A 24,995-nucleotide genomic window follows, 5' to 3' on the forward strand; every position below is an offset into this window, starting at 1 on the left:
TTCCTGCATGACTACATCATCCTTTTTTTTAAACCATCTTTGCTTCCTTGCTGCCCTTCCCTAAAATATCAGCTCTGAGCAGGCAGCTCAGACTGTCCGTATCATCAGCTGCTAGACATAGGATATAGAACAAGCTTAATTATCATCTGGACATTATTGTGACTTGTGGAGCTTTGGCTTTCAGGCACAAAATGATATTAATTACCACATTTAAGTTTCTGGCTCAAAGAAGTAATGAGTTGCCATAAAATACTGCCATGACTGGAGATGCACACCAAGGCCTTTTCCAAAGTATACAGTCACTTAACACTCTTGGTATAAAGCTACTTATACATAATGCATATGATATATGTTAGCAGACTGATCTTCTGTAGCACATTAAGGGAAGTACTTTAAAGGCACAGATTAATTAAGCTTTTTAACACTCCTTTGGGAGGATAAAGTAATCATCCCTGTTTTGCAGTCAAGTGCTAAAAAAAGTAAATTAAATTACAAGAGCAAGACAGTGACTTAAAGGCAAAGAAAAGAGGTCGAAAGACTCAGTTTCAGTCCCAGTTGATAGGAAACTCTCTCCAGTGAATGTACCAGCTCAAGTCCAATTTCATCTGATTGCAGATGATACTTCAAACCTCATAATTTAATGAAGAGGTGGCTTGAACAGTGAGAGATGTTGCTTTTCAATAGGAAGAATTTAATATTTTAGGTAATGCAAAATGTTAACAATGATAAAATAATATTTGTATTCCAAACCTCAAAATCTTAGGAAAAAATCCCAACATTAAAATGATAGATACTAAGCAAAGCTGCAAGAACCTGATAAAAGGCAACACAATGATTGATTTGTTTGGATTCTGAAGCTTATGAAGGGTTCTGTCCTTTTCTTTCCTTTATCAAGTCCGAAACAATCAGAAATGCACAAACGGTTATTACTGGATATGAAGAAACTACTTGAAAGAAAAAGTGAGCTGGAGGGCAACTGTTAAAATGATCCAGGTAGAAGGTCCACTGATTTACATAGAGATGATTTGTTATTATCATATTCATGATGTCATTTTTTTTATCAAGTCATGATACAAACCAAGCCAAGTGTTTGGCAGGTGACTAAAGAAAAGCTGTTCACCAAGTTAAAGTGCACAGTTTCATCCTTGCAGAAGAAAGTTTGTATATTCAGGTCACTGTACAAGCACTAGTTTGATTGGGCTGATTAAGTGAATTATGTAAAAACCTTCTTGCTTGCCAGGGTAGGCCAGACTGGAGGAGCAGTGGTACATACACACACACCTCTGCACCTATTTGTATGTCTCAGTTCCCTCAGTCTTTCTCATTCTCACTTATCCTCAAGCAGCTTGCGAGCAAGAAAATACACTTGTTCTGAAAAATCCTCATTGAGCAGATTTTGGGCCAGGACTCCAAGCATTGCTGCTCATCCAAACACAGATTTGAGTTAATCTAGTGGTAGATCCAGTCTAGGACAAACACACATGCTATGGAGAAAGGAGCAGTTCAATTACATGAGAATTTCAAGCAACATTGACTCAAAAATATTTTCAGGATCAGGACCATTAAAAACTGAGGAAAAGTCCATCTGCTCTGTGCTTTCCAAGGGCAAAGCACAGCAACATATCTGAGCAGAAGGGCCCTCCCCACAGAAAGAATCCAGCAGCCAAATTCCACCCTCTACCACACTATTAATAATAGTTATTATTCCTTGAGCTCCCCTAGCTATCCTGGGTGGTGCTCAGAAAACAATGGCACAGTCTTTGCCTTGAAATGGTAATCTTCCATGGAGACATGATACAACAGGCCAGATGAGCAAAAATGAAAGAGGTGGGTGAGGACCAGGGAAGGCAGGACAACAGTCACAGTAATAGGTTCAGTCATTAGATCCTGTAACTATCTTGATGCTCCCATTAAGTGATTTCAGTAATGACTTAGATATATTTCCAGGAAGGACTGAAAAGAGTATAGAGAAGGAGGGTGTGGCAAAAATGTTTAGGAGCAATAACCGGGCGGGCAGACGGGTGAAAGCAAAACCAGTAGTTCATGAACACTGGAACTAGGGAAACTTGGATGGATCTTGGTGGATGACACAGCCTGTGGTTGAGACATTACTATGCCTCAACTCTCATGTGGATTCTTGGTGTCTAGCAAGGTGTGAGACCATGTCACAGCCAAAACATTTATGGCCTCTCCCTCATCAGTGCAGCTTCTTTGTGTCACAAAACTTGAAGACAGCTCTTTGGTGAACAGCTTCAGCACTTGAGAGGCAGGGAGGCAGATATGCAAAAAGCAAATGAGACTGAGAAAAATAGCTTTTCCTTGGAAAACCAGCTTCCAAACATGCAGGGTGTCAGAAACAATTGTGTTATGAGTGTGAAGGTACATGCATCCTCCAGGCATCCCCAGAGAGAGGCTGTGCAAGCTGCTATGCTCTGGAGAAACATGCCACCTGGATTTGCCCTATGGATACACTAAAGGATATTTGTTGCTTTTCAAGATGCCCATGCAGCATTTCCCCTAAAACCTGCAAGTCTCGTAGCACGGCCTGATTTCCTGCTGTCTCTGACATCACTCAGCTCAAAATAACTTGCAAAAATGGAGCAGGCAAAAATGAAAACATAGCAGCCTATATTACAGATCATCTTTCTGTTTCATATAAAAAGTAGCCACACCTTTGCCTTTAAGCTCTCAGGACAGCTGAGGAAGACATTAAGTTTTATTTAATGGTGGGTATATGGGTTCTTGTACTTCTTGAAAAGTTACTTTGATTTAAAAATAAAATCTATGATGCTTTCATTAGCAAAAGCAAATTTGAACACAAAAAATCCCTGTAAAAAAACTCTCTTTGGGCTGAAAAGGCACTTCTTGTACCTAACAAGCTTTGCCTGACTTAGTCATTACTCTCTACCAGCACTTCAATGAGGAAAACCTCATGTCTCCTCCTGTGAACAGGACTCCCCATGTGCAGATGGAGATGCGAGCAGGACACAGAGCCTGTGCACCCTCCCAGGAGAGTGTAACAGAGCCATGGGGCAAAGCAGGAGGTTCCTGCTGCACATGCTTGTCCTGGAGAAGCTGGACACATGCAATGACTCCTGAGCCAGAGCCACCCTGTGCAGCACACCCTGGGTCCTTTCTGCAGGCAGACCTCACTTTTGGTCCGTGCTGGAGGAGCTGTCCTGCACAACACAGACATGCAGACCTCCCCATCACCAGGCGTGACCCCCCCCTGCCCCCTCCTGCTTGGGCAGACACTATTGCATGGAATAAGCAAAGAGATTTGGGGAAGCAGGAAGTTTCCTCCTGGCTCAGTCTGTCTGTTTATTGGCTTTGTCTACTCCCCAGGTGCAGAGGTGAGCATGAGGTAATCACACCTAGTGAGAAGAGGTTTAGTCTATAAGAAACCAGCGGAATTTCTGTGATTTTGGCATGCAGTGCCTTTCTTTGCTGTAAACGTAGCAGGGAGCAGCACGCTCAGCTCCAGAACCGTGTCTGCACTACACTACCTGTGGATCCTCCCAACCTCACTGCATTAGAGGAGACCCTCAGTGGGGAGAAAGGGGCTATAAACGTGGACATCATGCACTCCTGTCTTCCTCAGCACTGCAGTACCCCCATCTGAGCTAGAATACTTGATTCACACTCAAAAAAAAAAGGGATTTGGTCAGAAACTATGTTTATTTGCTGCCAGAATCTAAACTTTGTGTTAGGAGTACATTTCCCAAATGATGCTAAAAGTACAGGATTTATTCCAGCTTTGTGGAGAGCTGGAAAAGGATGTTCAAGGATAGGAAGAATCACTCAAGCTATCAGGCTCAGGGGAGACGAGGAGGGAGGGAAAGACCCATCTCTTTTATATTTTTTAATTCTCCTGAGTGATTCAAAGCTTTTGAGGTAGCAATTGAATTAATGTCTTATCTCCAGGCTAGGCACAGCTCATATCCAAGCAATAATAATCCAACGGCTGGAAAAATCCTCTGAGACAGAGTGGACTTCCTTCTGAATGGCTTTTTTTCAGATCTCATTCACAGCCTGCATAAGTGAATGCTCAAGTCAGTGCAGCTCTGCCTGCAACAGGGCTGCTCTCACCCTGGTGTGTTTACTTAACTCCCACCAAGGTTAAGAGACTCCCCTGCCTCGCAACAACCCATAATCACCTGGAGCTCTCTGCCTCACCCCATGCCTGTGACATTAACAGAGCACTTCAATCTGCAGATCAAAAGCACCCTCGAGATAGATCCCCACAGCCCAGCTGAGACAACCCGTAGCAGCCATCGAGCGGACCCAGCATGGGTTTTACACTGGCTGTGGCAGAAGGAAACTAAATCACTGCAAGCACACAGGCACAGAGAGAGTGACAATACACAGAAAGAACTGCTGTTATTCTCCCGACTCAGACCTCATGAGGCCAAAACTCCAACATAATGGCCAGATTTGGGCCCTCTGATATGGATTTTGGCATATGATATGGATATATTTGCACACCGACAAACTGGAAGGAGTCTAGTAGAGGGTCACTAGGATGTCTGGGGCTAACAAGGAGAAGCTGAGGGCTTGTTCAGCCCGAGGAAGAGGAGGAGCTGACACCATACTGCACTCTTCACCTGCCTGAGGGGTTGTTGAGAGAGGTGATGGAACCAGGTGGTTCTCAGAGGTGCTCATGAAAGGACAGGAGGCAACAGACATGATACAGGAGATCCTGTCTGTATGTGAGGAAAAAAATTCCTTACAATGACAGTGGCTCAGTGCTGGAAGAGGGACCAGGGAGGTTAGAAAATAATCTCCAACCTTCGCTATCAAAACTCAATTAGTAACATCCTGCACCACTTCATCTAGCTTGGAATATAGCTCTGAGCAGATGGTTCAACTCCAGCCCTACAGACATCTTTCTAAATTCAGTTTTTGTATGAGTTTATGATCACTGAGCCTTTCTGAGGTGTTGCTAAGCACACAGTTGCACGTTGAGGCTGCTTTAATTTACTTCAGTGGAAAACATACCTCTGTCTCCTGACAAAATGATTCCCAAAATGGTACATCATCACAAATTTCTTCTTTCCCCCCCCTACAGAATATATCCACATAGGTGCTTTCCAAGCAACAGTAACAGAAGGCAATCCTATTTGGAATTAAAATGTCATAACAACTACAGCAAAAGCTGTCATCTCTTCCATTCAAAGGGCTGAGGATTTGGGGGAGGATTTGGCATTTTTGTGATTTCAGGGGTTTTTTTTAATTGCAAAATGCTTTTGTAGATACAGGTCCTTTACCAAGTTTAAAGTTTGAATTACATTTTGACTCCTAACTCCCCATCTCAGAAACCAGCAGAGCCCTTTCAATGAATCAAAGGATCTTAAAGGAATGAAACTTATTGTTCCAAAGGTAAATACATTTCCCAGCTTATTAGAGTTAATAATCCTCACACTCACAGACAATGAGTTTCAGAAGTTTTAAAAAGTCATCGAGTCATCAGTCCTGTGATTAGATTTAAAAAATGTATTAAGTTACTCATTCTGTGGCTACACAGTCCCCTGTGCTATGGCACATGTGCTATATCAGAAGCTGTGAACTTCTGCACACTGGTGTTTCTGGGTTCTTTATTTTGTTTTACCAATGAGAAACATTTCATAGAAATACAAGACTTTATTGTAAAAAAATTTTATATTTCCCCAGTGCTTTTTTGTGTCAACAAAGGACTTGACTGGCAAGTAATGAGTTTGCACTAAGTGGGCAAACACAAATAAATGAAATCTATGTGGATAACCACGTGTGGTGTATGCATATATTGCATTTCCAAGAATTTAAAAGAAAAAACAAAACAGCAGAAGAAGTCAGGTCCTTTTATAAAACAATAGCCATTTATGTAACATTTTTGCCCCTTATATTTTCAGAGAAAAATTAAACTCCAGCCCATACGCCCTAGTTTTTAATTAGTCATTATATACCAAATCATGTATATGGTGACATATCAAAAGGATTGGTGCTAAATACCTATGCATTATAACAGAAGAGCAGTTCACCAAGACTGCAAGTTATATAAGGGTTTGCATAACCAGAGCTGTGCCACGTGCCTACCCTTTTCCTAGTTCTCCTTAGGATAAAGGATACTTGGCTCACAGAGGCACAGTCTAGCTGATACAATTGACCTTCTCAAAATGTATGAACAAAATCCAGAATTTGCTAAATATTTAGCATACTTAACCTAGGATTGTATCTGAGAACTGAGAATTTCTGTGCATGTGTTCAGTTCCTTTCAGACAGACTGCTGGACTACACAGTCCTCCAGTTGGTCCCAGGACACCACTGGCATGTTCTTTTGTTCACCTCAAACACTAAAGTGTTACAATTTCTCCCCAACACTCTTCACTGGATCACCAGCACACCAGTCATTTTGCTGCAGTCGTGCTCACTTGAAAAGGGAGCCAAAAGTAGAGCTGGAACAGCTATTCTGGTGGGAAGCTCAGCCAACAACACAGAAAATTGATGGGCACAACCTATTTTGGAAGGCAAAAGGAAAGGAAAACCAGAGACTGAGGGCAGGCTCCAGTTACTCTCTCTAGCAAAGGAAATCACAAGTATCACCAAGATTCAGCTTGTTCAGATGGAGAAAGACAAACTGTGCCAGCCGCAGCAGCAGTGGCAGGTCCTGCTTGGTGCAGGTCAGTGTGTGTCTGTCCCCAGGTGTGACTCTACCCCGGGCAGGGATGGGGCAGCTCCCCGCTCCGCACTGGGCTGTGCGGAGATGCTGGGAGAGAGCCCTCCTTATCCACCCTGCAGCAAAAGCAGCAAGACAGGTTTTTATTTCTTGCATCTCACTTTGAACTACCTCCTAAACACCCAAGACAGTTTGCTTATTACAGGCATTCCCAAAGAGAACAGGCTGGATGCAGGCTTGGAGCTGCTGCAGGGTCATGAGCACGACCTTTCAGTAGCTCCAACCTGGAACTCCCAAAGCCACTGAAAAGACTGAGGTGCCAACATCCCACTGATTTCAACAGAGACAAAGGGTTAAGCTTCTCCACAAGTTTAAAAACCCCAGCATAGACATAGGACTGGCTTCACCACCACTGTGCTGGAACTTGGCAGGGGTTTAAGAGGACACATCAACACTAAACAACAGTTTGAAACAGGAAGAGAAGATGAATATCTAATCCGATTGAAACTCCAGAGGTAGTATCAGGCTGGCTGGAAAGGACCCATGGGTCTCAGGCTAACAGCTCCAGTCTTACAAAAAGTTCTGCTCTGCTCAGGGTCTCTCACTACCAGTCATCAATACCACCCATCAGCATCTGGAAGCCATGATGCATTTTTAGTAGCCAGAACCTCAGGCTTGCAGCACACCTAAAAAGATCAGTCATGGATCTTTTAAAATCAAAAGCAGTCTGTTAATAGGCTCAGCCAGGGATGTTTGGGAGGAGGTGGCAGTCAAACTCATTTTTTTTGTTTCTCTTATACAGAATGTCTGAAACAAGTGTCTTCCAAAACATAAATGATCCCCAGTTAGGATATAAGTAGTGGGAGCATTGCCTTGTTGCTTCCAAAGGAAAAATAAATAAATATCTAAAGTCTCCACCCAGAAGTCCCAGAGGACTCCAAATTTCCTGGTTATCTAGGAAAAACCATTTACACAAATGCTATTTCCCAACACACAAGCTATAAATCACCTCCAACTTCTGTACAAGGCCAGCCGAAGAACTGAAACACCAGAAAACTGGGAAGCCAGCCAAAACCCTAAGGAGCATTTGATCAAGGTTCCCACACCAAAGCTGTTACATATGAAGTCTGTGGTGTCTCCCCGTTCTTCCTGAAGGCTGTTCTCATGCAGATACAGTAGAATGTGAAGAAACCTGTCTCTCCTAACCTGTGCCCATGGAAAAAAATGCTAATGCACTGAAGCAAGGAGAAGCTTCCACATAGGAGAAACTGCACCAGGGAATTGCTGCACACAGAGGTTTGTCCTGGCAAGGTTTTTGGATGCAGGGAGTTGATGCTTTTAGGGAAAAGAAGTTGGCATTTGAGTTTCCCACAATTCATTTCTTAGCATGTTTCTCTCCTAGATCTTTATGGGTAAATTTTAACAGTTCTGTCCTGACTTTTACTCCTACAAGCTGCAAACTGCAGAGGCACTAGGGTCCTGGCCTAAGACCAAGATGATGGGTTTGTATTTATTTATTTATTTGCTTAATAATCTAGCTAGTTTTTAGCTGGATCAGTTTTCTGATCCAGGTCATCGATATGAAGACAAATGCTGGAGCAAGGGAAGCTGCACAAATAAACATCTGGGGCTAGAAGAGAGTGGGATGGGATTTCCCTTTTGCTGACAGTTGACCCTTATTTCAGGATGCAATGACCATAGAGCAGCTTCCTTACTTGCTTTTGTGAACACCTTCTCCACACGCCACCACCACAAACTGCGTCTATTCCATTGCTTGTGAAACCATCCTAGTTTCACTGTATCTGAGCAGTATCTCCTAGGCAGCTTTAAATGGTTTTTGACTGCATCTACCTGAGCAGAGCTTGTTCCCCCAGGGGCTGACACACACACTGGCTTCCAGCCACTCTGCAGACACCTGATGGACCCTGTCCAGGTATTGATATTCTCCTCAGGGCAATATGTGACCACTGGGTTTTCATGGAGGTACCAGTAGAAGAGAGGGAGCAATAGTGTATTTTAGACTCTGGATATTTTGCTATTTTTCCAAAGCAATATGTCTATTTAAGAAATAGAAGACTTCAAAAGAGAAATGGAACAACCACAGGAAATTCAGGGGTTCAAAAGACAACAACTGTTAGTGTTTAGGAATGCTTGGTTCTACAGCTTTTGTTCATTCACTTCAGAAATAGAATATGCCTACACTGCCTTATTCCAAATTCCCATTGGTCTCCTCTGCTGCACCAGCTTTTTTTTAAAAATCCCATGTATATGTGATACAAAGCTTTCCAGCCTGAGGCAGGGCACAAAGCCTTGGCAGCTGCAGACACAGGCAGGGCTGGCTGAGGGACTGCTCCCTCTCCTGCTGCTCCCTCCCAGGCAGCCTCTGCCCAGAGGTGAGGCTGCCTTGCTCACAGCTGCACACACACAGTGCCCTGTGATACAGAGATCAAAATCTCTGATGTACAAGGATGATATTTAACAAAAGGCACTTACATCTCAAATCCTTATTAAAACTTATTTCAGAACTGAAATCACATGAAACATGGTTTTATCAAAGGGATGCGCTCAGGGTGAGGTCTTGCATGGAAGGGATTTTGTTCTACTGGACATGTCTAATGCTTTCTTACAGGAAACAAGCAAAACAAGAGTCAATATTAACAGCCACTGCCTAAGGAGCAGCAGTTTTTGCGTTGGCAGTTCCTGGGTGAGCACTGCTGTGGGACGTGCTGAAGTTTAGTAACTGTTGTCCAGCCAGCCACCCTTATGAGACAAACATAAACCATCACCCTTTGCTTATTTCTCCACCATAGTCTGTGTCTAAGCAATGGGAAACTATTTGCCCTCAAAATTTCAGAGGTCCATGGATGCAGAAATAAATGAAATAAATGAAAGAGAAGAGATACATATTTTACCTGGATAACCCCTTAGGGAAGCTATTTGAGCACAAGGCTGCAGCAGTTGCATACTGAGATTAGACACTGCACTTTGTTCCACAGAAAATACCAAAAAAAGTGGTCAGTTTTAAACCAGGGACCTATGTACCTTTCTTAGGAGAAAAAGTTGGCCCAAGTCAGGTTTGGATTATTCAAAAAATTATCTATCCCACCAGGACTTCATTAAGCTTAGATGGGCACTTTCTATTTACATCCCACTGTCAAAGTCCAGAAAAAGATCTGTTCCTAACAAAACATCTTCATACTATGGCTTCAGACTCTGGGACTTCCCCTCCTTTCTCTACATGCATACATCATTTTCACCCACAGGACGATTTTTACACAGCTTTTCAACACTCTTGACAAAGCCAAAGGCATTTTTTGCATAACCCACTTTCTTCTCAAGTCACAAATCCCACTTGGAAACAGTGTGACTTGCACACACACTAATTAACAGCCAGACAATTATTTTAATGGAAAACACACCTGAAGATTGGAAAACACAAAGAGATTAAGCTCTGGTGGCTTTAAGCTGCACAGAGACATGAACCTGCAAACTAGTATCTGAAACAGAACTTCCGCTACCAGTCTCCAACCTTCTCTCTCCAGGCTCCAGGCACTCTCTTCCACAAGACATTGACACTTTCTCCTGTGAAGATGCAGTCTCAGCTCGTGTAGAGGGCAACTAGGTGGATACCTGGAGGCAGAGCTGACAGCACTATGATCCAAAATTCTTCAGGACAAAACCCAGCTCTGACTAATCGTACAGTACACAAGGTTGCCTGGAACTTAACAAGAGATTTTAGGCCATACCCAAGTATAAATGACAACATGTGATAAAAACGGCCATTAGCATTTTTCTGATGTGCAGAGTCTCCATCCCTGTTTCCTCGAGCTAGATGATGTTTTATGGACATAAGCCTGCAAGGGGACTTTTGCCATAACTATTCTATATTTCTTCACTCTCAGTCAGATGGTGGGAGAATTTTTTTTGTGGGTGCCTCTCATGTAAAATTGCCAAGTATAACTGTTCCTTCTCCTAAAATGGCAGCTGTAACCCTGTGAAAACAGCCCCGGCGGGTTCCTTTCTGAAGTGACAGCAGGTCTTACCAACATCAAAGGGGATGTGAGGTTTTTAGTGAGGGCTGTTTGTTGATTTTTTCTCCAGTGAAGTGATATTACATGGCATTTCCAACCCTCAATCCTATTAAGTGACAGAACTACCTAATAGCACTCATTAAATAACATAACTTGGTGTCAGAAATTCACTGACAGGCTCATGCAATTGAAGTGGTAGATTTATGTCCTAAAACAATGTGGGTTTGGTGTTACTGCACTGTTTTTTTAAATAAATGTCATTTACTTTAATAGGTGAAACCGTAAGAGCCAGGACAGTTCATGAAAAGGTTATCACCGATCAGCACATAACTGACTAGAAAAGCAGGTGCCTGAATTTTATATTTAGAGGAAAGAAAGCATTAAAAACATATTCATTGCTGCATTCCTGGACCTCTTCATTACTTCGAGATAATTTCTTTTATGACACCAACCTACTCTGCAGTGCTGTCACAAGGCAGTCATAAGTTGTAACATTATTCAGGAACATTCCATCTTTCTGTCCAATAAGATATGCAAATTTATGCATAAATGAACATATTAATATTTTTTCCCTTTTTTAAAGTTATCTGTTCTTATGGACCAAGATCAAACACAGAAAATAAGGACACTGAGGTTTCAAATACCACCATCATTCCTTGCTCTCAGTCAACCACTAATTGCACATTTTAAACCTCTAACCCAAAGTATTTATCTTGCAGAGTCGATGACAAAGTTCGTCAGTGTTCACAGAAATAAGTTCATCAATGATTTCTTGCTTCTTTCCCTCTGCAGCCCTCATCCCACTGGAGTCTTAAAGGTCTGTAACCTGTACACACAAATCCTCCCAAGGTCTGCCCCTCTACATTGAAAATTCGTGTTTTCATTAGTTCTCCACTTGCCCTTTCTTGCCACCCATGCAGCAGAAATCTCTCTAGGTTATTCTATCATCTTAGGCAGCCCATCTCTGGAAAGACAGAGGACATTACGAGGCCATTCTCAGCCATAAGTAGCATAAATCAAATATTCATCCTCTTGATGCTGCGAGGAATTTTTCATTTTTAGTCACTGGGGGACGTTCAAGCATATATGCAGCAGTTTACAAAAATCCCCTATTATATTCTCACAGTCTCATACACTCATACACTCTTAAAGACAGAGAAAGAAGTAGTATCATCAGCAGTGAATGCAGAGAAAGAGCAGATCACATCAGTGGCAGAGTCCTGAACCATTGTTCTCAGAAACTGCCAGCCTTTGACTGCCTTTCCACTACAGTTTATCATCCATGCAATGATGTAAAAGAGCACACTGCAAACAGGTTTAGTTTCTCCATTTAAAACAAATCACCAAAAGAGAGCAGGGAGTTATTATTAGCAGAGAGCACACAGTGATCTACTCTGCATGGTCTGGCAAGTAGTGGCAGTGAAACACCTCCAGGGGAGGTTAAATCCAACAGGCTCAACTAGCAGCCTGTGCCACCTCAGCCACGGTCTCATCCCTCCCTCCCGTGCTGCTGGCTCCAGCACTTGTCTGACCCTGCAGTGAACTGCCTCAACTCACTGAATTGGTTGAATACTAACCAGGAGGGAAGAAGTTAATCAGCTCACAGGGTCATATGAGCACCAGTGCTGATGGGAGGGAGAGGGTAAGCTGCAGCCTGAGGAAATTGCAGGATGGAAATGAGTAGCCACAAACTTCTTCAACCAACCACACCAGTGAAACTGCTGAAGGACAATCCCTGCAGGGCTCCTCACTTCCTTGTGCCAGGCTGAGCCATGGTAGTGACAGTCATGTTTTCCACTGTCGTGATAATATCATAATATGGGTATGTTGACATCAGGTGAAAACTGAATAATGAAATCAAGGAGACCACAACCTGGAAAGAGTCTGTCTCCATATGTCCCTGATCAGGAACAGTAAGAGATGTGACCTGCCCCTGATACAACTAAACCCATCTGGAGGTAAGGACAGTAACCCAGCTGAGCTGCTCCAGCAGCCCAGTGCTGCCCAAAGGTCTGTCCTACAACCTTCTCTTTCCCCACAGCACTCCCTGTCACCCAGTCCTGTTCCTTCCTTTACACTGGCTTCCACATTCCCTGGACCTTCACTGAGCACTCCCAACCTGCCAACTGCACTGGAAATCCACAGGTTTTCCCAGGTTAGTTTTCTGCAGGTGTTGTGAGTTGAATCTGCTCTGACAGGATTAAAAGTGCCAGAACAGCACATGGGAAGTGGTGGAAGGGAAGACACAAGGAGGAAAGAGAGGGGAACCTTCCATTTCAAGGGATCACAAATTAATTTAGGTATAAAGAAATTTTTGGAGGTCATCAAATCCAGTGACAGTCAATCACTGTCTTGCTAGATTGAGGTGAGCAGGCAAACCAGCCACCAGCTTTCTGGCTCGGGCATCAAAACCTAACTCTCACCATTTTCCAATGACATTTTTCTTTTTTTTTTTTTTTCTTAATGGAAGATGAATGTTGTTGCAAAAGTGACATATTTTTGTACCTTAAAGGAATAAAATAAAATATTCTTCTTGGAAATAACAATTAGCAGTTAAATCCCTGACTACAACGCTCCAAGTAAAGGCAGAATGCTCTAAGGAATAAGGAAACAATGCAGTGAATATTTGTTCTGCAGGAAGAGTTTGGAAATATTTACCATACAGTTTGTTCCTACTTGACAGATTCCTAAAGAACCCATATAAAGAGCTCTGATTATTAATAGAGTCAGATGACATGACACAGTATTTCTAACTTCTTTACAAATGGTTTAAAGGAAATTACAAATACATAAAAAACAAAACCAAGTTTACAGTAAAAGGGTAGCGAGCTAAATTTGTTCTTCCAGTAAGCAATATCTGCTCTGAAAAAAGAGCTGAATACATCTGCCATCCTTTTACCTGGAAAAAACCACAGCTGGATGGGGAGGAAAGATTTTGAAGTTTGCCAGTTTTTTGCAATAGCAAAACAAAAGGAATAACCCCCATATACTGCACTGACTTATTGTACATATGGATAAGTAGTTTACATAACACGCAACGATTTCAGAATGTGCTTTGAAATGATTCGTTAATGTCTTTGGAAATATGGGAAAGTAATTTATAACACCACATAAAAAAGTAAACGAGGGCCTGATCCTGTCACCACTAACTTAAACTGGGCAGAGTTGAGCTTGCACGACCTTCTGACAGATTTAGAACATTTTTCAACAGCCTAGTTCAGATATTAGCAAACCCCAGCCTGGCTGGCTCCCACCACATCCCCGCTTGCTAAATTACTCCCCTTTCCTCTCCCCCCCTTTATTATAATTTAAAACAAAAATATTTTTTATGTGTTGAGCATTTGTATATTTGGAAACAATGCCTGTTTTTTCTCCATTCTGACAGCTGTGAGCACTGCTAGCCATTAGCAGCCTGCAAATCAAGAGATGCAGACCAGCCAGATACACCAAGTTGGAGCAGTGCACCCGCAACAGCATCCCTGAAACCACCAGAGTTCTGTGAACTTCTGATTTTCTGCATAATACTGCCATAAAACCCAATGTTTCCTACACAATCAGAGGGCAATTCTTCAAATACCAAAGGGAGTTGAGTTTCCAGAGCCCTTTATGATCTGAAAGAAACATTTTCCCTTTGTCTACACAGTAAGAGAAATGACAAGGACAAATGCAAGAACTGAGAGGTTGGGTTAGGGAACCAGCTGTTCTCCCCAACAGTAACATCTGAATATGGTCCATTTTTCATTGTGATCCTGCACCAAAGAAAGAGCCTTTCTCTTGCTCATCTCACATCAGCACTGCAGCTCCAAGTGGCTGCTGGAAATACCAAACCTCTGCATGTGGCACATGAGATTTAAATCATTATTCTGTCAACCTGTTGCACTTTCACAAGGTGCTGCTCACCAGACCAAAATTCTGCTGCAATTTATTTAAAAAGTGGAAAAAAACCAAACACCAAACAAATGAATAGTAAGTTATTCTTTATCATGCAATCCCTGGCCAAGTCTGCATTGCAGAGCACATCCATGACTCTCTTTCCTGGCTTCCATCTGGAACAGACCCAGCATGCTCAGATTCAAAGGCACCATGTCATGAATTAGGCAGTTAAATGCAGCAAATACAAGGGCCATGATCTAGAGTTCTCATATACCCTCTGATTGTCTTGTAGCATTCATTTGTCCAGGAGAATTTCTTCATTTGTGTCTAAAACCTATTTTTTTCAGTCAAGTGATGCCACTTGTGAACTGAAGCTGAAAACCTGAAGTCATGCAAACGTGGCAGACTGCTTACAACATGCACTGAGACTCAGGAGTCCTCTAGGCTGCCTTTTTTGAAGCCAATTTTCCTTCACCACCAAAGTGTTACACTCTATAAGTCAGATGAAACCAACCACAGCCTCTAAAAGATCAAGTGGTTTCTTCTGATCCCTGAACCAGGAGCAGCCAGGCAGAGGCTGGTACACCCAGCTGTACCACAGCATCTCACAGTGCCCCTTCCAGCCCTGAAGAATCCCAGGACCTCAAGTTAAGCTTCAGTTGAGACAATCTGGACACATGCCCCATCAGTTGTAGGACACAGATCACAGCTTCTCCCATAGGGTTTTGAACCTGCTTTCTGGTTCATTAACTTCTGTTCCCCTGCTGCATGGCTTGGCTCAGACTGAAATGCAGTGCTAGCTTCTAAGCTCAGCTCTGCTGCAAATGCCTCTATCAGTGCCTGGCAATTCTTCCCATTTCCAAGACAGCTCATCACAGCAATGAAGGCTGCTACCTCTTCCAGTTAGATACTACCCACAAACAATAAAACTTTTCCTACTCAATTCTCTTGCTATTCTTGAAAATCTGAAACATAGTAAAAAAAGCTCCACCATAGTGCAGTGGGACTTCATTTTATTTCTTGTGCCTTTTATTACCTTGCTGCCATTTCCCATCCATAGGCTGGAAGTGTTAAATTATAAAAAATACAATATTAATCAAGCAATTGAATTGCCAGTTCTAATTCTGGATAGAAAAAATAGACAAAGAAATAATCAAAGAGTTACCAAAAAAGCAGATGGCTGGAGAGCACTTCTGGCAGTCATGCTACTCGCACATGGGACCACTTGAGTTTAATAAATTGGACAACAGAGAGAGTACTGAAATGGAAACTGGGGCTCTACTCCATTCAAATTCTTCAAAATGTTTGTTTTGGACTTGTACCTCTGCTGCAATTTATAACTGTAGATTAGATATAGCAAGAGTAATATTTTTGACTAGAAGAAAAACAGAATGACTAAACCATTTGCCAAATCACACAGATTGTCTCCCTGTATACAAATAATACCAACGTATAAATGGTTTCCTAAATAAAACCTAGTACTAAACATGTCTTTTACTAACACAGCAATAAATGTCCACCAGTAGTAGTTAGAGCACAAGACACTTCCCTGACTTAAACTGCAAAACTCACTCAAGCAAGGCCTGCATCTGTAAATAAACATGTCTAAGTTCCTTCAGCATGAAAAAAAACCTCTACAGGAACTTGAGATTTCATGGCCATCCCTAGGCAGCATGGAGAGACATTGCCAGAGAGACCACAGCCCAGAGCTGTTGTTCTTACAGCAGGCTCATCACTGCCCATGAGCTAAAGGGCAGTTGCTTCTAACTTCAGCCAGTGTTGAGACTGTAAGGCACAGTGCAGCACTTCCTACTCAAGCAGGGAGGGCAAATCACTACAATGATAGTTATATCAAGACAAGGACACATAGGTAGTAGACCACACAAAAAAAAAGACTGATTCCATCAGTCTTGTAAGAAATCAGTTGCCTCAGTGTTCAACAGGAAAAACATGAAAGCCTTTGTGAGCGAGATGCCAGTTGCAGCTCAAAGTCACTGTATGGCCAACTATGACATCACCTACCAGCACCAAAAATTAAGAGGAAAGTTCTGCTGGTCTCAGGGACCAGTCACTCACCAGGGAACCAGTGGTTTTATATGCACGCCTTCCTGGAGAGTCCAAAAATAACATTTTTCCATAGTGTAGAAATTCCTGTAGTGTTCAGGCTTTTCATTTCAGTAATGTTGCAATCCAGCCCCCTGTAATGAGGTAATCCAACAGTGTAATTTGTAGTACTTTATGTTGTCAAAATTGATCTTAGTATTTCTATAGCAACCAGATCCAAACAAAAGATGGAGCAGACAGAATAATTCTCTCCCTGCCACCACCCAGATTTTTATATAAATATATATGTAGAGAGAGAGAGCATTACACATATAGAAAGTCAATGTTCATGATTCATCATTATATAACGCTAGGAAAACAACACTAGGAAAAATAGCAACACAGTAGGATAATGTTTAAAAAAAAGAGAAAAGCTAGCAAATGTGTAAACTGACAACAACAAAATATATGAAAAATAAGTAATTGTTCAGTTACCAAACACCTGGGAGCAGGGTATGTCTTTCCCATTAAATCCAGTCAGGAAAAGGTTTTATCCATTTCTGGCTGGGATAGATTGAAGTGAACACTGGCTTTGCTGATGTGAGGTGAAGAATACAATATCTTCCCCCAGAGAAAATCACATTTTAACCTCTGCTGTTAACATATTAAGTTTAAGAAAGCTTGACTGACATTTAGCTACCTAAGCTTAGCTGCGGAAGGGCTGTGTGCCATAGTCTTGTAAATATCTGTCAATTTATTTTAGTGCCCTTGTAGGAGACAAGCTCAGCCCAGACACTGTGATTACTGTGGATGTGGAACCCAATGCCATTTCCAATCAACCAGTACAATGAATTAGCAACAGCATCCAGCCCCTACCTTCTGAAACAACAATTGACATGCTACAGTGGTGGGACAAAAAGCTTGATTTTCGTACAGACCACTTCTCCTTAACACTAGAGTAGCTTCTGAACACTTCTCAGGTGATCTGAGTGACATCCTGAACGCAGATTGCCAGGCACACTGTGTGCAGTGCACACCTACACCTGCGGGCTCCACATGTAACAGCTACATGGGTCCTAGCTTGGGCTTTAAGGAGAGGATGATTCTCTCCTCACACGTGACACGCATCTGCCTCTAGAAATCTGTAGAGTGTCCCAGAACAATTTTCTGAATATCACATAGTGTCACAGCCCCTGGTATAAAAACATTTGACAGTCTTAGATCTCTAAAATGCTCAGGAAAGAATTTCTGAGAAGGGCATGTTGGCTGGGTGGAGGATGATAACACTCACTTCTGGTGTGTTGCATCATTGCAGGTCCAACCATGGGTTTCCTGCTGGCTGCCATCCTTGGAGGTCATCATGTCCCGGCTTCCCAAGCACGATATATCAGCCACAGTAAGACTAGAAGGCAGTTTGTCTTCTAGGCCAAGAGCTACTGCTTGCTAAGAAAAAGGAGAGAATGTTGAGTTAGAGAAATACTGGTCATTGAAAAGAAACAAGCCAACTCAAAAGCAGGATATTTCTTTGATCCCAAGCTCTCCTGTTAGAAAACAGAATTTCCTCATCAGTTTAAGAAGGGAGGTTTGATGGACAAAAAATTATTGGTGAATACAAGAATAAAACTGTGTGCATGCATAATGTGAAGTCTAGGAATGTTCCCACAGATTACTCACCCTCCTAAAATGAAACACACTCAAGTCTTTCACCTGAGTAAAAACCCTGATCCCATGAAGCACACTTCCACTTGATGGCAATTCCCTCGAGTAAGGACAGTGAAAAATTCAATACTGGCAGAGGCTTAACTACATTTTCATACTGAATTCCCTGATGCTTCTGTGATAGCTTCTGTCTGTACATGGGTTTGTCATATTGGCATTTCAAAGCTTGTCTTACCACTGACACAGACTTTGGCATGTTTGGAGCTGAATATAAAAATGTATGCAGCAAGCTGTTACCTTTTCTTTAACTTCAGAAATCACTGATCTGCTACTACAGCAGCAGATGCAAAGTGCTCATTTAGGCAAGCATTTAAGAAGTATAAAAAGAAATGAAAGTCCAGATTTCTTCCTAATTATCACTAGTTTCTGTCTGTCAGAGAAGATGTACCTTTTCCGTGTGAACCCCCTCATTACCTCTTCCTTCCAATAAAGACAATCAACATTGAACTTAAAAGTTCCCATCTGCACCCAGTTTACAGGCCGCACCATCCTGCCCTTTGAAATGGAGTCTTGTACAAGGCACATCAGAAAAACTGGAGGAAATTGGAGATAAAAAAGATTTAAAAATAAAAACAGTATTTATGTCTCCCAAATGGGAAGTTTGGAGCAGCAAGGGCAGGAAACGGGCCAGTATTTAAGCTGATTACCCAAGCAAAGTCCTCTGCCTTTTCAGCAGCGCCACGGTCCCTCCGTGAAACCATTTAAACTAATTGGAGTTTGGAGAAGGGGGAAGGCGGAGGAAGATGTCAAATTTTATCTGGAGTGTTAGTGATGGCTGGCTGGAGAGGGGCTTTCAGGCCTGTTAATTGGGCCTGTTTGCTCCGAGGCCACAAACACGTTGACATGAAATGTTCTAATCAGCCGGCGGCGCAGGTGGCCCCGCGCGGCCTCGCCTGTCGCTTCCACTCAGGCCCGCCCGGCTGAGCCCTTCACCCCGGGGTGCTCCCCCCGCAGCTCAGCGACCAATTAAGTAGCCGGGATCTTTAACATTTGTACCAGAAATTCACACAAATAAAAGTCTTTTGGGCCAAGCTGGCCTTATAGACATGGATCTTATTATGCTTTTTACCTAATTATCCACTTGGCTTTCCCCTGGATGGCGCAGGCCAGACGGCGGCTGCGGGCAGCGCTGCCACGGGTGTTTGCCTGCACGGACACATCACATCTCCTCATTCACACTTGCACATAACTGACTAGATAAATAATATGATCGTAGAGGGAAGAGCCAGAATTAGAAAGGAAATACTCTAACATTTAGATTTAATCTGGTGAGCATTAGATCATGATTTACTTTGACACAAAAGCTCAAGAGCACGTTTAGCTGGGGCGAAACACATTACAGTGTTTAAATGAGAAGGAAATAAGTCTAATGTTTCATGGGCTGCATTATTTGTTGTTGAAATCCTAATAATTGCCTATGCTCTACACTTACATTGTACCTTATGAATTGCTTTTAAATTCCAGAAAGCTTCAGCAAAAAATTGGAAGATCTTATTTGCTTCAGGCTTTCTAACAAAGAGGATTTTTTTGATAGACTAGAACAGAATATTGACAATAACAAAAAAAACAGTCACAAACACCACACTCCAATTACCTTCACTGCATTTCACAGCAGCATTTTTTTAAAAAGCACTTTTTAAAAATAAAATATTTTTTAAAGCAGGCAAATATTCAAACACTGTAAGCAGCACTGGTATCACTGTTTTTAAATATCCACAGGCAAATATGGAGCAATGCTTTTCAAAGGCTAGTGCCTGCTCAAGTCTCAGAAGTTTTGCTCTATCAAAAAACCCACTGGATTACTGAATTAATGCTCCATATACACCAGGGGCTGACTCAACACAAGTTTTACAACTGGCTTAACCCAATCTTCTGCTTTCTTCTCACCCACACCCACAGGATCCCATTGCTTCCTTCCCATCGCCTCTTGCTTTTTGGTGGTCACAGGAAAAAATAAATCCCTGCAGCCTCCTCCCTGCTCATTCTCCATCACATCAGCTGACAAAGCAGTGGATCATTTCAGATGGTGGTAGAGTCCTGCCCTGGCTTAATACAAACCTGAAAGGGCAGGCTCCAGATAGACATTTTTCATGGTACATAACCAGGCCCAGATGTGTTTTCCAACCATGCCTCTCCATCAACAGTCCCCAGTGCTCTCTCAACAAGACAGAATACACTCCATTTCACCTCTGTGGGATTCACAGGAGGAAGTTAGAAATGTCTTTATAGTTGAGATGTAAGCCACAATGTGTGAAACCAAAGTCTGTCAAGCTGGGCTGACTTTCTACTAATACGTCTGTGCCTTCCTCAGTCTGAGACATACCAACAAAACTCCAATGTCTGGGTTTCCAGCCTAACTTTTTTTACTTCCTATTTGTGTTCATCTCAACACATTTCCTTCATGTAGCAACTGGAATGAGCGTATCTAGAAGGAAACCAGATCACACAAAACAAGCTGCTAACTCTTTCTCACATATACAAACATGATGCCAGTTCCCAGAAGCTGCTGTGTTCTCTGACAACCCCAACTGAGTGTTGGGGCTCTGGAAGTCTCTGCAATTTCAAGGCAGATAAATGTCATGTAAACTCAAATCTTGCGACTTGTGTATTATTTCATGCCAAGTTGTTCTTTACATAGAAAGCAAACATCATTGAATTTATTTTTTTTTTTTAAAAAAGCAAAATAAAGTTTACAGTTCTGAATGGCCTAAATTTTGTTTATAAACACAGGAACAGACTGGTCTTATTACAATGGGAATAGCAGAAAAAAACCCCCATCTTCAAGCTGAATATGAGCCAAGAGCATGTTCTCAGCAGGTGAGGCAAAGTGGGGACAGGGCTTCATCTGAAGCATGGCCCTGGCCTGTCTGGTCTGAGATGATGAACTAGGAAAAACTTTTTCAGAAGAAAGGTGATGTAGCCCTAGAACAGGTCACAGAGAAGCAGAGGACCTCAGTTCTCAGAGATAATTCATGCTAAACATGTACCTTTTGACACACTGGCATTTTTGGCGATGAAGTGTCCTCTTGACAAGGTACTGGAAGAAACCCAGATGTTTGGCACCTAACCACCCAGCAAAATTCTTCAAAGCTCCTACCCATCTTTTTAAATACCCAAATGCCTTTATAAGCCTTACCATCAACTGCCTAATAACTATGGCTCCATGCCCTGAATCCCAGAAGACAGGACCATTTCGGGGTTTCATTCACATATAAACCCTCGCACTTCATTCTGGTGGACTATTCCTATGAACACAGACTAATGAATAAAAATGCAGGATCTGGCCATGTAGCTTGCATCACAAGAGCAAACTCCACATATTTTAGAAGATTATCAGTCAACTACAGTTCTTTCCACTGTAGAAACAGTTACTCAGTTAAGATAAACAAAGAAATTCCCATGCACTGAAAAGGAAAACCTATTAACTGATTAAACATGTGAATCTGTTGATAAACTGGTTATCAAAGTTCTGAAAACATTTTTAACAATGACCCTTCCTGCCATTTTTAACAATGACCCATAAAAGCTAGAATAATTCAGCACTTTACAGGAAACCAGCTGGAGAGAAAAAAGAACTTACTTCTGATCTTAGAAGCTGCAGCTATGCCATATGAGCTGACAAATTTAGACACGAATTATCAGCAGTGATAAACATTTAAAATACCAATTAAAAGCTTTGGATAAAATCTTTCAAAGGATTCTAACTCTTCTCAGCACACAGAAAAAATTAGCAGTCTTATCACATCTCACATATACTTTTAATTCACTCTTTGTCTCATACTTTTCAAATAAACATAAAAATGTTATTAAAAAGAAAACATCACCAAAAAACCTCCTCAATTTTCAGGACAAGTTGAAGATTGAAAGCAGAATAGGAATGCAAATACCTGTGTCTTTCTTAGAACTGATTATGCAAATCCCATCTCAGAAAAACTCCACCTCAAAAATAATTGCAGGCAGGGCAAAGCAGAATGTCACATATTCTGATAACTAGACTTCACTTCCTGGAGAACCCAATTTTACTTCTTAGTACAATTTAATTTAAAAAAAAAAAAAAGTAAAAAGCTTAAAAAATGCTAGATCCAGCTCTTGCGACAGATGAAAAGTTCCCTGTAGACAACTCCAGATCCATAAGAGAGCACGGAGCAATGTTCTGGTCAAGACAAAACTCTGGTACCCAAATAGTGTCCTCATTCCCCAACAACATTACAAGTGCTCAAGTGCAAAGCATGGACAGAACCTGCTGTATTTAAAGAAAATGCCAGCCATAAACTTCAGGTAGAGACGTACATTTTCCCCAAATTCAGATAAATATTCAGGTCTAAGGCACCAGGTCTTCAGGCCATTCTATACAAATGCTTGTCATCTATTCCCCTTCCTCATATCCGTTGTATTAACCATGTAAAACATCTAGTAACCAAAATATACCCAAATCTTGAATCTTACTTCTGCATGGCTTCATGGCAGGTAAACTGTCTATAGCCTTCATTTTTATTTCATTATCAGAGAGCTAAAAAGCAGTATCACAAGTCATAGAAATCCCAGAATGCATTTCCACCAGTCTTGTACATCACTCTAACAGTTAGACAAGATTTTGACATAAAACTTTTCCATCAACTAAGGGCTTTTTAAGAAGTCATAGAAAAAGATTCAAGCTTTGTACCAATTACTGAAGAGCAGTGGAAGTTAAAACAGTCAGAATTTAAACATTCAGCTATACAATGATATTAAAACAATCCATCTTTGTAAAACAAAACAAAACAAAACAAACCTCTCAGCCTACTCATAAGCTGAAATAATAAGGCACACAGAATTAAAAGCTAGAGTTAAAAGCCAGTATTCTGTTTTTGTTCCAGAAATACAACATTTAAAAGTAATCAAGCAAACCATTTGTTAGCAGAGGAGCATAAATAAACTGACCAGAGGTTTTAATTCTGAAAAGTCTGCTACCATTTCTGGGAACACCATATCTAAAAAGCATGGTTTGCTCATGGTATAGAAAGATTGTATTTATCTTGCTCCAACCCTCATCTCAGTAAGTCCTGATGCCTGTGCTTTTGGCAGAGGAAAAAAACAAGAAGCCTGGAGAGTTATTTTTAAAAGATTTAAATGTATGCCAAGGCTATGATGGATCTGGACTACAGCTGAAACCTGTGCAGACCTGGGTTTGGAAGGAGATGATGCACTCAGCACCTCTATAAAGAACTCTTCAGTTCACCAAATCTAAAAAGAGATGAATACTCAAAGAATTTGATACTTTCAGTTCTGTAATTTACAAAAGATGCAGAAACTACCCAGTTTGTATACTTAAGGTCATGTTGAACTTCTTTGGTCTACAGAACCAAAGCATTAGTAGAACAGTATGTTCTCTCCACCATCTTCCTCCCACTGGAAGAAGAGAATTTCCAGTGAAAAGCTAAACACTTTGATTTTTTAAATAAAAAAAAAAGGGGGGGGAAGCTTTCCAAAATAATTCTGAGATCAAAAATCCCCTTTGCAACCTCTGATCCCTTTATGTAATCATAGAATCATAGAAACTTAGGGGCTGGAAGGGACCTCGAGAGATCATCTAGTCCAACCAATTATGTAATGACAGCATCCTTTTCTGAAACAGGCTTCAGGCTTTGCAGATGAAGGCAGAAGGACTAGACAAACAACATGCAGGTCTAGTCCTTGCCATAGCTCAAGCCAGATCAAAGACAGCAGTTCTGGCATGCCAGACTTTCCTGCAGCTCCTCTTTGCTACTGGGAAACCCTGACAACTCCTGTGCAGCACTGAAGGGTGTTTTACTGCCCACACACTCAGCCTGACTCATCATTGACTCATCATTGGCAGGTTGGTCAGCATCAGGCATCCCTTTGATTGTCAGCAAGGCCAGTTTGTTCTGAACTGGCAACTGAAAGGTGCACTTGGAGCACTTTGAAGTGTGGTCACCTCACCACGACCCAACAGCTGAGCAGATACTTAAGTTGGTGACCATTCAGAGGACAAAGTAAAACATGGGCATCTGCTTAAGTCCCCCTTGAGCCTTTGCCCAACCAATGGCTGCTGTGGATCACATGTCAGTGGCTGGAATAGACATATGACAATTAAGAGGATGTCTCAGCTGGATCCAGAGCTCAGCACCTGGCTGCTGCCCTCAGTGACTCCGCAGCTCAAAGGGAATGCATGTCCCAGCAAGTTGACATGAGCTGGGATCAAGACTTGTAGGTGACCACAAACCTGTGGGCCAGGGAGCCTGCAGACATACCCTGGATGGCTCAGACCCACAGCCCAGGAGCAGCCCTGGGTGACCAACAGTTTTCTTATTAATTAGTAATTCTAGATTAGAAAAGCAGAGTAAGTTAAGATAAAAGTAAAACTTCTAATTCATGGTAAAGTAAAACTTGAAGGAAAAAAAATCTGTCTTTGTTATCCAGGCTTTGCTTTGAGTTCTTTTGAAGCATTTTGTTTTGTTTTTGAAATGACAGAAAAAAATCAAAACAAATTGCAGTTTTGTTTTAGAAATTTCACAATGAAATATTTCAACTCTTTGCACCCTCGAGGCAATTTTTCAAATTGAATAATTCAGTGAAATCACCCCAGTCTGACAAAACAAAGCAAACTGTGTTAAATTTGCACTTTCCCTAAAAGAGCTTAGGGGGGAAAAAAGAGTTAACAATGACCCCATTCTGTC

At 41.8% G+C, this 24,995-nt stretch overlaps 1 protein-coding gene across 1 annotated transcript in view; it reads right to left on the reverse strand.

The window, feature by feature from the left end:
• Positions 1 to 18,807, reverse strand: part of SMAD6 (SMAD family member 6) — a 178,005-nt gene extending 159,198 nt beyond the window's left edge. The window contains exons 1-2 of the mRNA XM_009995318.1: positions 18,733 to 18,807; positions 17,922 to 18,042 (exon numbers count right to left, since the gene is read on the reverse strand). Coding sequence (XP_009993620.1) covers positions 17,922 to 18,042; positions 18,733 to 18,807 — 196 coding nt within the window. The remainder of the gene's footprint in view (positions 1 to 17,921; positions 18,043 to 18,732) is intronic.
• Between the last annotated feature and the right edge of the window lie 6,188 nt (positions 18,808 to 24,995).

The sequence above is a fragment of the Chaetura pelagica genome, unplaced genomic scaffold, assembly GCF_000747805.2.
Source record: "Chaetura pelagica isolate M959 unplaced genomic scaffold, ChaPel_1.0 scaffold453, whole genome shotgun sequence".
Classification (NCBI taxonomy): Eukaryota; Metazoa; Chordata; class Aves; order Apodiformes; family Apodidae; genus Chaetura; species Chaetura pelagica.